The following is a 16,689-nucleotide window of genomic DNA, read 5'->3' on the forward strand; positions in this document are numbered from 1 at the left end:
CTTCTATCCCTATGTTAATACAAAATAACATGCACAATCTGTACTATTAACCTGGGGCTTCATTTTTTGTTTGTTTGTTTTTGTTTCCTAAGGTGGTTCCCAGGTGGGAAATATTGAAAATCCTGACCTAGATAGTTCTTAAAAATCTTAATTTGAATGAATTCCTGAATTCCCAGATTTAGAAAGTTTTTTCTGCTTGCAAAAAAATAAGTAAATCTAAAAGTGTGCTGAATTATAATTACTTTATGCAAAGACAGAGGCAGATCAGATCTCTAGGGGAAGTCATTAACCATTCCACTGTAAAACTTTCATCAGCACAGTAATGAAATATTAACTATCATAACACTAGCTGGCATTGAGAATTTACTAGGTGCTACACACTGTTGTCAGTGTTTCAGAAGATTTTCTAAAAAAAGAAGCAACTCTCTCACCATGCTTTTTCAATGATATTACTATTGTTTCAGGTACCATCTAAAATAACCTCCTATAACCTATAATAATTTTGTCTATCATTGTGATACAAGTCCCAAAATATTCTGGAAAATAACCCAAAATGATCTGGGAATTTCCTGAAGGGTCTCCTTTACTTTTATTTTAGACTCATAATCTCAAAAGGAATCTTATTTCTCTCGAAACATGCTCCAGTATGTCTATTAATCAGTGGCAAGTAATCCTGAATAGGTAGAAAAGGAAGTCATCAGCAAAAAACTTGTTTTCAGAAGGCAAATGTCAGGGGCGCCTGGGTGGCTCAGTCGGTTGAGCGTCCGACTTCAGCTTAGGTCATGACTTCACAGTTTGTGAGTTCGGCACAGAGCTCCACGTCAGGCTGTGTGCTGACATCTTCAGAATCTGTGTCTCCCCTTCTTTCTGTCCCTCACATGCTATGCTCTATCTCTCAATAATAAATAAATCTTAAAAATTAAAAAAAAAAGGCAAATGTTAGGTAGATAAAAACAGTACTGATCTATGAAGCATAATCAGGTTTAACCACATACTATCTTGTGTGACCCTGACTAGGTCAGTAAATCACTCAGATATATTCCCATCTTTAAAATCAGGGAAAGTACCACATATCTGTAGGTTGGGTCCATGGATTAAAATGAGAAAAGCAGATGTGCTAGTGCAACAAACCCTCAATAAATGTTACTTGAATCAAAAGCTACACATGACTTGAAGTTCCGGGTAAGTCACAAACACCGACGTGTTTTAGCTTAATAAAAAGACCTCAATTTGCTCCACCTTAGTAATTCTGAGACTCTCTTGCTCAATTTCAAGAGCAACCTAGAAAATTAAAACTAATTCAAAGATTATCCTTCTGAAGGCCTGAAATGCTCAGGAAAACTGCAGAAACCTAGGTGACTGGTCAGCATATGGTCTAAAGTACATTCAAGGCCTTAAATGAAAAAAAAAATTAACGTCAAATATTACAGGCATATGAAATAATTTTCCACATGAACAGTATCTGAATACATTTTATGGTGACTTGAAATAGGTTCAGAGATTCTTTCTTTACATATGGCCAAAGAATTAAATAAATAAATAAGAAAGATACCTAAAATTATAGTGCCATCTACAGGCAAAGGAAATAATATCAATGATGGCACATCTTAATGCTTTCATGTTTTCTAATTGCTGTTCAACATTTAAAAGACATCTAGAATGTCACAATTTACATAATTCATTTTCTGATTACATTTGTAGGAGATAATTTATCATATGAAATGACATATTTTTTCTAAATATTTTACTACTTAATGTAGCATTTTATTTTCAATAAATATTAAAATAATAAAGGTAATTTTTAAAAAACCATTGGTAGGAGCGCCTGGGTGGCTCAGTTGGTTGAGCATCTGGCTCTTGATTTCAGCTCAGGTCATGATCCCAGGGTCCTGGGATCAGCTCTGTGTCAGGCTCCATGCTGAGTGTGGAGGCTGCTTAGAATTATGTCTCTCTCTCTCCTTCTGCCCCTCTCCCTGCTCCCACTCTAAAATAAAATTTTTTAATTAATTAATAAAGCAATGGTACTACAACCTCCAATTTTTGTGTTCTGAGATCTATATTGATTATTAAAATATATGACAACAGCAGCACCTGGGTGGCTCTGTCGGTTAGGCATCCAGCTTTGGCTCAGGTTGTGACCTCACGGTTCATGAGTTCAAACCCCATATTGTGCTTTGTGATGACAGCACGGAGCCTGCTTGGAATTCTCTCTCTCTCTCTCTGCCCCTCACCCATTCTCTCTCTCAAAATAAATAAACTTTTTAAAAAAATGACTGAAATAAACTTTTAAAAAATTTACTGAAAACACAAGCTATTTAAAAAGATACTATGTATAACAACACTTATTTTCATGTTTTTCTTTTCCTTTCCAAACTTGAATCTGTGGATGCTTATTTAACAGTAACTAAGTATCAGCTATTTTCCCAAGGTGCTTTACATATATAAACTTGGTAAATCCTCACAATAATCCTATGAGGGAGGTATATTACCATTCTCATTTTATAGATATTGAAACCGAAGCACACAAAGCTTAAACAACTTGTCCAAGGCCACATGCCACATGGCAGAGGCAAGGTTTAAACTAAGGGAGTTTGTCCCCAGTAACTGTGCTTTCAGTCGCTATGCTAAAGTGCCTCTTTGTAAGAGCTGCATTCAGTGTTTATACTGGATTTGTAATGTCTATGTTCTGGTTTTGAGAAGCAACATTTTTTCACATACCTAAGCTTTTATCTTCATTTTAAATCATTTTTAATAACTCATGTTTTGCCATCAAGTTGATACATCTCATCTTATTTAGTTATCTACTGCTGGACTTTCAAACTATTTATAATTTCTTTCACTTCATATAAAAATGTTATAATGAGCAAATTTTGGATTGCATTTTGAATTTTACTTTGAATTTTATTTTTTGAATTTTATTTCCTTATGCTACTATACCCAGAATAGTTTAACTGACTTAAATATATAATAGTGCCATATTACTATCATATAATGCTCTATACAGCTTTTTAAATGTCATCATATTATACTACTAGCAATGAAAGAATGCTAGACCTTTGCAATCAATATACACCAACGCCCCCCCCCAAATATTTAACTGACATAAAGTGGTTAAGGATAATTTATGATGTGGGATAGTTAAACAATATTTCAATTTTCAAATAGGCAGAATGTTTTCTTCCTTTAGCAACATAAAAGGTGCAGACAATCCTATTACTTGCTGCTTATGAGGTTGGCACTGCCTTGATTCTTTAAGGAAGCCTCAAAGAGTCAATAACATACCCAAAGTCACTTGTAAGTGTGAGAGCTGGAGGCTGAGCCCAGATCTGTCTGACTCTAAAATCTGTTCTTGAAGATAGAAAAAAAAAAACACAGAAAGTCAAGACAATCTATGAGTATCGAGATAAGGAAATTGTATGAAAAATTATATTTCAGTCTTCACTGAAGACTATTCATCTCATAAAGGGGTAAACTACCCTGGGATAGCTACCATAAATAGAAGGATTATAGTTCCCTAATGTATTAGTCTGATCAATAATTTCAAAAAGTGGAGAAAGACAATAATAATTAACAAAATGTTTCATTAACATAAACTTTCTCTCCAACCATATGCTTTCATTACAACCTTGTTTCATATACATTCTAAGCAAAGAGCTAGAGGACAGCAACATTACTCCAAACATGTTTTTCTTACATGTTAAGAAAATGTAAGTATTGTATCCTCTGAATAGTCCAGAAAGACTATATATTTTATAGCACAGAATAAAGACTGCTGAAACATTAGATCATAGAAAGACCATAGGCTTTGGTGTCTTAAATTCAGACCCTGCCACTTACTGGCTCTATGTCCTCTGGAACCACAGCATCAAATTCCAGCTTCCTCGGACGTTTTGTTGTAATTACAGGAGATAACAATTATAAAGCTCCTGGCAAATGTAGATGCTCAAGAAGATTTAGCTCCCTCTCTTTTAAAGAATGACATGTATGATTAGATCAAGGGTAATGGTTCTAAAAGTCATGCTTCATTATCTCCCTCAGACAGACTGTAGCATAACATGAAGCATCAAGATCAAAAGAGATCAAAAGAGATAAAGTTGTTTCATCAATGTGGGAACCTTCCATTTTGTCATCAGTATCATGTTCTTCCATTAGTTGGTATGAGACATTGTGGGGACATTTCAGTATCTGTCTGTAGCATCCTGGAACATTCAGTTTTAGAGTAGGTAATCTAAACCTACATGTCTGTAGTCCATCTCTGCTAAGTATTTCCTGGTACCACTGCCCTACTTTGTTTTTTGGGTATTGAATGTTGTAGCCAAGCACTGGAAGAACCACCTGTGCAGAAGGGGAAAAAAAAATAGATGAAACAGTCTTCAGAAAAATATATGATCATTGTAACACTGAGATTCAGTATATAAAATAACCCTTGATATAATGATCATTATGTCTCAGGATATAAACAACACCATCAGCCTAAAACATGCTATTGAGAACTACACGATTTTGATTATTTTAAATGCTACCAGGCAGAGAGCTAACTAAAATCAAGAAGGACTCACAATAACCAAGGTAAACAACTCAAGTCAGACATTACTAGACAAACTACCGTTAATGCGGAAGAGAGGAAACAATAAGTTTTGGTACATTTAATTAGCCGGCAAAGATTTAATCTCAATGTAGTCATACAATCCTAAAAGCGTATTGTTTCTGTAACACAAAGAAAAATCCCTACTGCTCAATGATATAACTGGTATTTTGGCTGATTATGTTACATTCTTCTTACTTATTTAAAAAACATGAGAGCGAACCACTAGCAGCAAATACAGCTACTTATGCCTTTTGTAGGGCTCTCCTCCTTTGCTGGTGATTTCTAGACGTTTTTCTTGAACAGTACCAAAAGGTAGTCAGAAAAAGGAACAAGGTAAAAAAATTCAAGTACACACAACATGAATGGATTTCAAATTCATTATGCTAATTGAAAGAGACTAGACACAAAAGGTTACATACTATATGATTCCATTTGACATTCTTCCAAAGGCAAAACTAAAGGGACAGAAAATGGACAAGTTGCTGCTGGGGACTGGGGGTACAGGTTGACTAAAAGGGGGACAGGGAAATTTTAGGAGAGATGAAAATGTTACTTTATCTTGATTTTTGTGGTAGTCATTAAACCTGAATGTGTTTATCAAAACTCTTAGAATTATAAACTGAGAAGAATGAATTTTGTTGTATATAACTTGTCTTTTGGACACAATATCTACATTTAGACCAAAGTGAATCCAATTTTTAAGCAAATTTACCTGATGTATTGCATATGTGTTGGCTGATTCCTCTTCTTCAGTTACTAGATGAACCTATTTTTTAAAAAACATGACAAAAATATGGATGATTCATTCCTTCAATTTTCCCGTTATGTATAATTTGACTTTTATGTTGAATATACATATACTCAAACAATAGTATGTTGGCAATTTGTTTCTAGACTACGTAAAAATTAGAACAATACTTCCTGCTTTAACCACTAATAAGTCAAGTTGGAACACAGAGAAGGGAGGTAGCTTAACACTCCAAGCTGATACTTTCACCTCATCACCAACTTTTCCTAATTACAAAGTTGTTATGCTGAATCAAAAATCCTCCTCTATGAAAACCGCTCCGCCGCCCCCCATCCCGCCACCTCTGTCCCCAACAAATACTACAACACTCTCTGAGAAGTGGTGTTTCTCAAAGCATGTTTCATAGAACAGTATAGAAGGGGGGGGGGGGGGAAGAGGTGTGTTGTAAGTCTGAGAAATGCTGCTACAATCACTACAGAATAAGTAATTCTGATTTCTCTGGCATATGAAACTCAGGTACAAAGGCAACTGTCATCATTAAACAAGGGTGAACAGGGTCCCCACTCACATGAGGTAAAGTAAAACCTATAATGCTATTAGATTTCCTTTTACACAGTTTCAGATGTAGTCTCAGTTAAATGACCATTCTTAGTGATTTATGCTCCTAGTGATCCCTTTCTTAACTGAATATCTACAAGCCACTCATTCAATGAAACAGTGAAGCAGACATCCGTTGTTCTGGCTACTTCAGCCTTTGTTGTCTCTTTTCCCTCATTCCCTCTCTAGCACCTCATTTTCAGGGAGCTCCTCTCCCAGGTCTCAAATGTGATTTGCATTAGGTGGTTCCAGGAAGGATCCTTGGGAACATAGGCTTACCCAGTGACATACTCCAGTCCACAATAATTGGTTTGGACCTGGATATGGGGCTCAAGCCCAGTCACTCCTAGCCAGAGAGACTTAATTCCATGGCTTTTATTCCATGGGGAAGAAAAGTCCTCTTCTCTACAAGTTGGTTTTCTGTTTGTTTGTTTGTTTGTTTTGCAGTCACACTAATCTGGGTTTGTTTTTGTTTTTAATATAATTTATTGTCAAGTTAGCTAACATACAGAGTATGCAGTGTGCTCCTGGCTTCGGGAGTAGATTCCCATGAGTCATCACTTAGATACAAGAAATAAGTTTAGAGACGCTCATGACCATCTTGCCACTAAAAGAACAAGCCAGACTCAGATCAGCTCTAACATAGGAAAGCAGAGCTGAAAGATGGAGAAAATAAGAGAGACTATTTAAGAGACTGCTTAACCTCTGGATAGAGCTGTGCCTGAATCAATCAGTGCCTTGGTTATGAGGGCCAATGAATTCCTGTCTGCTTTGCCTTAAGTTAGTTTGAGGTGGATCTCCATTACTTAAACCAAAAACAAAATAAACAAAAGCCTTAATTTATACATCCAGAATCTGCCATTAATTTAGATAAAGCTTCCTTTATGTAGAGTTCAGTCTATTTTTCTATTTTTCTTCATTTTTGAAGAACTCGGTCATGTTCTATCTCCATGATTTTTCTGTTACGACCAATTCAGGCTAGGGTCTTTTTAATTCTGCTACCTGTGTCCCTTAACTGTCTCCTCTCCAATCTGGGTCTTGATTTTCATTTCTATAAAATGGGAGTTAGGAAAGAGAGTCTCTAAAATCCTTCTCTCATCTAAAATTCAATGATTTTATGATGTTACATGTGAAAGCACTACTCAAAATACTTTGATTAACTTTTATAACGTATTTGTGAGACTACCTTGAGATAAAGTTCTTTTTGCATTATATTATAAAATACATTTCTTTACTTGGTTTATGGAATTCAGGTCCATTATTTTAACTGTTCAAGCCCACAAAGATAAAAATACTTAGTTGGACAGAGAAGAAATGGAAGGAGCAACTTTTATAATATAAATAATAATGTATAAAAAAAAGCAAGTTGTAAAATTGCAATGATATAAAATCACATTTATATAAAATACATCCAACATTATACACCCCATATACCATTATTATAAAAATTGTATTTTTTTAATATATTTTAAGTTCTGAGCTCCTAAGCCCTGTCTTTGCTTTTCTTCATGTTAGCTAACAGAATAAAAATACACTTTTCTATGGATATTTATGTAAAAGCATAGAAAAAGGTCTAGAAGGACATACACGAAAAAAACAGAGGTTGATGTCCTAGACATACAATAGGAGTGGTGGCAAGATGACAGCTTCATATGTTAATGTTTCCATTTTCACTTCTAATGGCACTATTTTGTGCAATACTTCTGTAATTTTTTAACCTGGTCTTTAAAGGAAGGTTTACTATGTTTCTATCTTTCACTTAATACCACTGACTATGTTTATTTTTCTGTTTACAGACGTGTTAAGCCTTAGTTAACAGCATAGACGCAAAAGATAAGTAAATACAAGTGAAAAAATAAAATGTGTTTTTAGTGTTAAATTATTTCTAAAAAGGAGCTTCTGTAATGTTAGCATGGTGACTACTGTTTGAAAACTGTGATGAAATGATACTTACTTTACTATTTGAGAAATGTTCATCGTCAACATCTTCACCCAAACAGACCAAATCGCCCTCGACTACTCGCGACCCATACGTTGCAAGTCTGTAGGATACTGCCTCGTTCCAAATTTTACTACTATATGCATGAATGTAGAATATGCGCATAGAATGAGGAAAAGAGAACCACGCTTGGATACAACCCTCCTCCGTCATGCCAAAGCGATGCAAGGACTCCAACAATGCTCTCTCTCGGACTTTGAATTCAGGCATCAATGAAAGAGTGCCTTTCGCATCCTCTGAAATAAAGAGAAAATCAGTGAGTCAACCACTTTCCTTCAAAGGCCAGTTAGACCTTTATTATGCCTCTAAATGAAAGGCAATGAACTATGCAGTCTTATCAACTTGAAAATGAAGATGATGCTTATTACTAACTATAAACCTAGCTATACCTGAAGAGTTTGTTTGTTTAATAAAGGTCATTAATCATATAGTCCATACTCCATTCACTTTCCCTGCTTAAAAAAAAAAATAGCAAAAGCACATTCATAATACCTACTTCAGAATGGAAATGAACTAACTTGCAATTATTCAAAGGACTTCTTTAAAAAAAGGCATGAAATAAACCTGTGAGCCTATACATTTTTAAAGAGCTATAATGAACATTTATATAGAATCTTTGGAATAAGAAAGGGTCGGATCCTTCAAGTATGCTAACAGGCCTTGCTAATGGGATGCTTTTTAAAATTAAATTGAAGGACTCTACTGTAAAGATGCTTATTCGGGTAGTAATCCTCATTTTAGTAATGTGCCAGGTGTTTCTTATGCACACTAAACTTTGAGAATCATTGCCATAAGGACATTATGTTTTCGGGACTCTAAATAGATACAAACACATACGTCGTTTGAGAGTCAAAGTGAATGTAGATTGACTCTAGAACCCATACTCATAACCATTTTTCTTTAGTGCTTCTCATTAAGCATTCTGCATTATAAACCATCATATTGAGCTAAAGTGTCAAAATTGACAGGGCTAAATGGCAACGAAGTCAAAAACAATGCACAAAGTATTGGATATAACAAATAATACTTTTATGTAGTTTGCTTTTCAGTCTCCCCTAGTTGTAGTGTAGCTTCCATCAGCACCAGTTTAGAATTTGAAATTCTTATCTCCTCTGAGGGTATAGACCAAGAAAAACTAAGAAGCTATTTCTCCCCTTATTCCTACCCTCCCGCCCCCGCAAGAGTTAAAACAGACCAAAGTCCTGGATATTTGGCCCAAACTAAAGTGTCTTAGGCATGTAATAAAATTATTAAATATATATTACAATCTATTTCCTATCACGTTTATGTTGCAATGAATGCACTCCTGCTGACATAAATTTATATTATTGATTTGCATGGCTATGTATGGGGTAAAGAAACTTTTAAATACCAGTTTGAAGAAAATATTTCTTTGCTCTATTTACAGGATCATCCAGATCTTCTGGTGTAAGAAACAATTTTACAGCCTCCACCTTTAAAAATCAAACAAGTAAACATAATTTAAATGAAAATGACAAATCACTTACTTTTTTTAAATGTTTATTTATTTTTGAGAGATAAAGCACAAGCAGTGAGGGGCAGAGAGAGAGGGGGAGAGAGAGAATCCTAAACAGGTTCCACATTGTAGCACAGACCTGCAGGTCTCAAACTCATGAACTGTGAGATCATAATCAAAGCCAAAATCAAGAGTTAGATGCTTAACTGACTGAGCCACCCTGGTGCCTCCAAATCAGTGACTTTTTTAAAAAAAAGATACAAATTATCTGGCATCATAATAGAATAGGCACTTAACCAATGATATATGATGCTGCAATTTTATCTTCAAGCTTTCAAAAATTAAACAGTGTTAAATTTGAAAATAAATCTTTAGAAAGCAACTTTACACACAGGTTTAAAATATTCTGGACTGGAAAAAGTGCTTCCCATCACTTCCATATTCCACTTGTCATTCCTTACCTCCACTACTGAGTTATGACTGCCAAGTGTGAAGTAATGACATACAACTCAGACTCGACCTACATATACAACAAAAACAGAGGAGGCAACAAGCAAAGGAGAACGGTGTACCACTAATTTCATTCCAGTTTTCAAGTCTTGGAATGCTTGTGGTCTTTCAAATAATTGCCAAAATATTTTTTAATTGCCAACTTTAATATTTTCTTTTGAAAACTAAATAGATTAAAAGATGTTCCTTTTTTTTAATGGTATCTATGAGGTCATGTATTTTACTATGATTATTATACTGTCTCCAGCATGGTGATTCCTAAATATATGTTTTAGAGTAGAATCAACCTAAAATCCCAGTCTTATTTTACAGTACTCATTCATCCATTCAAATAAATATATGTTAAGAAGCTAAATTATTCAAATAAATATTACTAAATATCTGTGATGTGCTAGGCACTATGCAGAGTACCAGGGATGGAGTGTTGAGCAAGAGAGACATAGTGTTTTGTTTAACTGGAAAAGATTAAATAAACATTAACAGTAAAATATAATAAAACCTAAATTGGGAAGTCCAAAAGGCTTTGAAGTCACAAGATCAGAAGAATTCATTTTTCTCAGGAGCGGGATGAGACTTAAATTGAGATGTAAAGAATGAAAAGGGTGGGGAGAAGATACTTTCAAGGAAAGAAAATATGGCACAGAGCAGAAGTGATGATGTCACTTCCAAGATTATGTTATAAAAGACACCGCGATTTATGTTGGGGTCTCTCTATCTCTCTCTCTCTCACTCTTTAGTGCTCCTGGACTCCTTTCTCTTGGGCAAGTCATGCCATGCGTAGCCCCAGGGTGAGAAACTAGTGCTTCCTGCCAAAAGCCATGAGAGTGTGCCTGGAAGGAGGTCCTCTTTGCCCAGTCAAGTCTTCAAAGACTGTAACCCTGGCTGACTGCACACCATAAGAGACCCTGATGCAAAAAGCACCCAGCCAGGCTGCTCCCAGATGCCTGACCCTCAGAGGCAGTGAGAAAACAAATGCTCATCTTTCTAGGCCACACAGTTCGGGAGTAGTTTGCTACACAGCAACAACTGACAGCTAATGCTCTAGCAAAGTCAAAGAAAAATGAGAAGCACAGACTATGAAGTTGAGAAGAGGGGAGAGCTTTTGTTTAAATGCTATTAGAAACGTGAATTTTATATCATTGGATGCCATATTTCTGGAATTGTAGGGTGTTAGGTTTCCTCTAAATCCTCCATTCACTTCATTAAGAATTTGGTGAGTGCTGATCAATTCTCTGTTAAGTCTTAAATGAGTATTAAACACAGGGACATCACATACAGTTTGCTTTATTATAATGTGATACTAAGAATATAGTAGCAGCTCATAAATGTTCAATAATGTAGCATACGGTATACGTATGTGTGTATAAATGCATTCATATGCTGGGTTAACAAGGCAAAGGGCTGAGTCACACAGTAAATACAACTGACAAGACAAATCAGAGCAGAGTGTTTCTTTAATCCATACCATTTCACTCTTCAGCAAAGCCAATCCAACCTGGTCGGTGTGGACTTTCCTTCCCATCCCAAATCTCTGTGGTCCGTAATAATTTACAAACCCTTTATTCTATGAATACAAGAAAATAAATCATTAATAAAAGTATATTGTTATGGACTGCATGTCTATGTACCCCCCAAAATTTATATGTTGAAATCCCAACTTCCAGTGGGATGGTATTTGAGGTGGGGGTGCTGAGACACTGGTAGGTAATTAGAGCTCTCATGAATGGGATCAGGGCCCTTCTAGGAAAAGACCTTGGAGCTGGCTCACTCTCTTTCTGCCATGTAAGACTATAACAAGAAGACAGGTCTGGCACCCCGAACTCAGGCTTCTAGCATCTGACACGATACAAAATATATTTTTGTGATTTAAAAGTCACCGAGTCTATGGGTCTTTGTCATAGGCCCAAAGTGATTTCAACAAGTAAATAGAATTATTATGTCAGACTATCGAATCAAGTCTTTCTCTTCATATTTATTTTAATAAAAGAATACTATAACCAGCAATATACACCTGGGAACCAAATGGTCTGAGATAAGCTATACAATTAAAGAAAAGAAAGAAAAAACAACTGAAAGGGAGAAAATAAGGCCACCAAAAAAGCTTTAAAAAATATGTCAGCTCTCCATTCATATTACTGAAGGATTCTAGGATGAAGGACTTTCAGTGCTAAAATCAGCGAAGTTCTGGGAAAATGGGGATGAATGGGTTACTGGGTCCGATCTCTGCCTTAAAGCTCTTTCTGATTCTGAGATGCTCCTGCTGTCTGGAGATGCTGGGAATAATCAATACATTTACTTCAAACCCAGCAAGTCTTAGTTCCTTTATCTAGAGCAGTTCATTTTTTAATTATGTCAGTTTCTGAAGACCTGGGTCAAGACAATGACATGTCATCACTTCCCCAAGAACAGAAAATTATAAATTACTCTGCAACCTTAGAGACAATAATAGTCAGTGGTTAAACATGCTCTCACAAAGAAAACACCAAGTCCAGATGGTTTCTTGAAAGATAAGAGTCTTCTACACTCACTTGATGAGATCATATTTATTCATTCAACAATTATTATTTCAAATTTGGAAAATAATATCAAATAATATCCTAAAATAACTATAAGAGTTTTAAATACCCCTAGAAATTACTTAGGGTTGGATATAAGAAAAGGTTCCTAGTGGTCAAAGTTATAACCCTCTAAAACAAAACTTCAAAGACTTCTTATTTTCAGCACTAAAGGAAAGTTGGCTAACACTAAAACCATTTCTAATGGGGATTTTACAACTAGCAGTTGTATATCCATAAGTCCCAAATGAAAGACAGGCAATAAATGCTATCAGAGTTCAGAGAAACTCTCCCCCTTTTTAGGGCTACCATTTTAATAACAGGTTTTTGGGAGAGAGAAAAGAATTTTAGATACAGAAGAAAGGGAAAAAACAAGGAGTATACAATCAAAGAGTTTCTATACACAGGTAAATGTGCTGAATTTAAAAAATTTTTATTGGAAGCCATTTTCCTGCCTATAATCATTGATTAAAAACCAGGTTGTTGTTTGTTTTCTTTTGGAGAGGAATAAAATTGTGTAAAAAGGTCTTTGTGGTCAGGATCTTAGTGTTTAGCTGTAGAGTAAAATCAGCTAGGGAGCTTTTAAAAAAAATATTAATAAACTAAGCTGCATTCCCAAATGTTCTTATTTAATTGGTTTGGGAGTACGGATTAACTATTGATATTGCCTACAAGCATCCCAGGTTGAGGATCACTGGTCTAGATCAGAACTTGTCAATCTACTAACAGCCTACAAGTCAAATGTGGCCCTACACCTATTTTTGTAAATAAAGTTTTACTGAAACACAACCATGCTCATTCATTTATCTATGATCTACAGCTGCTTCAGCACAATGGCAGTAGAGTGGCTGCAAAAGAGACCACATGCCTACAAAGCCAGAAATATTTATTACCTGGCCTTCTATGGAGAAAGTTTGCTAACCCACAGTCTAGATGATCAGACTGAAGGTTATGGCATATTTAGATGCGTGGCAAATGTCACTTATATATTTATGTTAAGTAGTTTTTTTTACTGTAAGACACAATAAAATGTATGCAATTTACCATTTGTATATATTGAAAAAAATTCATAATTAGACTAAAAAGAAAAAAGACTATATAATTCTAATAAGTAATGTAACTATTTACCAAAGATTTCTGGAAAAAAAATTACTGAACAAAATTTCCAAAAGAATTAATCCTTTTGCCTTAAATACTACTGTAAATGGCATGTGCTAAAAGAACATACAAATAACAACAAAAAACACCTCTGTTCTTATACAGATAACTCCTCCACATATACTCTGGATAATTCTCTATATATTATATTTTTAAAAATCACATTAAAGCTGTTTTTTAATACAAAAGTATATACTAACAAGAAAATTAAAAATAAGCTAAATGGCCCCAATTATCATTTTTTAAACAATTACATATACACATAAAGAAAGGTACAAAAGAAAAAGCTTTCCTTCTTGCCTCAGTATAAAGAGAAGCACTATAAACACTATTTTAAACTTTTTTAAACATTATTTTATTTCTGAGTTTTCTTACCTTAACATTTTCTATTGCCTCCAAAACTCTGTCTTTCAGGTTTGCAGAGTCATTTATTTGGTTTTTTAAATTTCTGATGATAATATCAAAGTGATTTCCTTTGAGCTGACCAAGTCTAAGGGAATCATCTACAGATCTAATATTAAACACATTCATTCTTTTCTTTTCAATTTCTTGTTCAATATTTTTCAACCTATAAACGATAAATCATATAGGTTCAGTTAAATCTTACATTTAAAAATTAACATAAGGTTTAGATGAGTTGCCAGACAAACACGTATATCAGAACATCTAAAATTTTTTTGGAACTCAAAAGTTAATGTTATTTCAATGAATCTGCATTAAAAAAACCATAATTATAGGATTATATTAACAGTTATTTTATGACCTGAAATATATACTCCTAATGTTATCCTGTGCAGGCCTTCTGACTTCTCCTTAGTTTAACTGATAAAATCTCTTAACTGTTCTAGTCTTCCTCTCAGACTTTGTTCCTTTCCTCCTCAGTCTCTCTTCCTCCAACATTACCAAGAAAAACCAGTAGCACCAGAGGATTTTACTAAAATTCTACTCTGAACACTTTTTTCTTTAATATTTATTTATTTTTGAGAGAGAGAGAGAGAGAGAGATGCAAAGAGAGAGGTAAATACAAAATCTAAAGCAGGTTCCAGGCTCTGAACTATCAGCACACAGCCCAATATGGGGCTCAAACCAACAAACTGTGAGATCATGACCTGAGCCGAAATCAGATGCTCAACCAAATAAGCCACCCAGGGGCCCATGCTCTGAACACTTTCTTACTCGAATTTTCAATTCTTCCCCAAAGTCTAAATGAACAGATTCCAATTATTAGCATACCTTTAAAGATCCTGTAAGAAACCAATTTTTTCTTTACATCCATATTTACTGTCATCCTTATAGGAACTATCTGTTTTATTAGGGAGATAGTTAACTTACTCTCTTATAATGTCATATTACCTCTCTGGAGTCACTTTTCTAACAACCATTGCTTGATAGGTGACAGCTTTCTTGTCTTTAAGGCCTGCATAACTGAAATCTGAAGGAAACACACCAAGTTTCATAGCTAAGAAATCCCATACCCATTAGCCAAATCAAAGTACTCTTTCCTCCTCGGAATTAATAAGATTGTTGTATTTAGTAGTTGGAAACCAGTTTCTAACATCTAAATACCTTTGAAAGCTAAAATCCTTCTCTCTTACTCTACTGTACTTTAAAAAAAATTTTTTTTTAATGTTTATTTATTTTTGAGAGAGAGACACAGAGACAGAGCATGAATCAGGGAGGGACAGAGAGAGAGAGAGGGAAACCCAGAACTTGAAGCAGGCTCCAGGTGGCATTTGTAAGACACTGTCCTGAATATACACGCATATTCAAATATGGTACAGGATTTTTTAAAAAAATCTTTTAGTTTTAAGTAATCTCTATACCTAACATGGGGCTTGAACTCACAACCCTGAGATCAAGAGTCACAGGCTATACTGACTAAGCCAGCCAGGTGTCTCAAAATATAGTTTAGAAACAATTCAAATCATGTAAAATCTGCCACTTTTCAAAGTTCCTGCCTTAAAACCTACATTTTCAGTGTCAATGTAATGTTTATTTATTTTTGAGAGAGATAGAGCATGAGCAGGGGAGGAACAGTGAGAGAGAAAGACACAGAATCTGAAGCAGGCTCCAGGCTCTGAGCTGTCAGCACAGAGTCTGACATGGGGCTCGAACCCACAAACCAGGAGATCACGACCTGAGCCAAAGTTGGACATTTAACCAACTGAACCACCCAGGTGCCCCTTCAGTATAAATTTAAGACATAATGCTATTTAGATGATAACTCTATTATTAAGGCAGAATGTGCTGCTCAGTAAGCCTTCAATCAATTAATTACTATTGATAGTGAGGTTAATATGTTCCTAGTGTTCTTGTTTTTTAAATCTTACATTTATTTATTTGATGCAACAAGAAAGTAAAGTACTCTCTTATAAAGTAATGTCATATTACCTCTCTGGAGTCACTTTTCTAACAACCATTGCTTGATAGGTGACAGCTTTCTTGTCTTTAAGGCCTGCATAACTGAAATCTGAAGGAAACACACCAAGTTTCATAGCTAAGAAACCAACTGCTTCAAACATTTCCAGATTTTCTTTCCGTAGAGTAAAGGCTGAAACAAAGAAAAACCCAAGATTACACACACACACACACACACACAAAACCGCTATAATACATCAATTACAGTCTTAGTAGACAAACAGGTTAATATAATGAATCAAATTAGTCACTTAAGTATTTTTAAATCAAGGTACAAAATCAGTGTTTTAGATTACAGTTGTCATCTAAAAAATACTAATTGGCTCAGGAAAGGCTTAAGGGGAAAAAACATCTAAATTCCTTAATTTGGCACTCATGTCTGGCCCCAATCTCCCTTTTCAGTCTCTATATGTGCCACTTCCATTCATATGTCTTATACAACACAGAGAATATCTCATAATTCCTGGGTGGACTAGAGCCTTCCACAGCTTTGTACTTGTGCACATTTGAATCCCTCTGTTTAAATGTGTTCCTTCCACTTTACTTGCCACACTTGTATGCATTCCTCATGATCCACCAACAGCAGCAGTTCTCGCTCAAATTCTTTCCAGGTTCCCAACACTGAATGCTCCTGAGTAG

At 35.1% G+C, this 16,689-nt stretch overlaps 1 protein-coding gene across 2 annotated transcripts; it reads right to left on the reverse strand.

The window, feature by feature from the left end:
- Positions 1-3,403: 3,403 nt before the first annotated feature.
- Positions 3,404-16,181, reverse strand: LOC120227246 (pseudouridylate synthase 7 homolog-like protein). 2 transcript variants are annotated; one of them, XM_039225390.1, is made up of 7 exons: positions 16,024-16,181; positions 14,008-14,200; positions 11,385-11,483; positions 9,305-9,386; positions 7,888-8,168; positions 5,301-5,354; positions 3,404-4,335 (listed from the first exon to the last, which is right to left on the reverse strand). In XM_039225390.1, exons 1-7 carry the CDS (start codon positions 16,152-16,154, stop codon positions 4,009-4,011), a joined length of 1,167 nt encoding a protein of 388 aa, XP_039081321.1. In that variant the 5' UTR covers positions 16,155-16,181; the 3' UTR covers positions 3,404-4,008. The 2 variants fall into 2 exon arrangements, with proteins under 2 accessions (XP_039081321.1, XP_039081320.1); XM_039225389.1 differs by lacking the exon at positions 16,024-16,181 and adding an exon at positions 14,986-15,083.
- Positions 16,182-16,689: the final 508 nt, after the last annotated feature.

The sequence above is a fragment of the Hyaena hyaena genome, unplaced genomic scaffold, assembly GCF_003009895.1.
Source record: "Hyaena hyaena isolate Hyena2069 unplaced genomic scaffold, ASM300989v1 scaffold_2114, whole genome shotgun sequence".
Classification (NCBI taxonomy): Eukaryota; Metazoa; Chordata; class Mammalia; order Carnivora; family Hyaenidae; genus Hyaena; species Hyaena hyaena.

Coding starts and splice junctions, on each gene's coding strand:
- LOC120227246 (XM_039225390.1), bottom strand. CDS start 16,154: ATGTTTGAAGCAGTTGGTTTCTTAGCTATGAAACTTGGTGTGTTTCCT. Junction 14,201..16,023: donor AGAAAAGTGACTCCAGAGAG/GTAATATGACAT, acceptor TATCGTTTATAG/GTTGAAAAATATTGAACAAG. Junction 8,169..9,304: donor GAAATATTTTCTTCAAACTG/GTATTTAAAAGT, acceptor TCTTTATTTCAG/AGGATGCGAAAGGCACTCTT.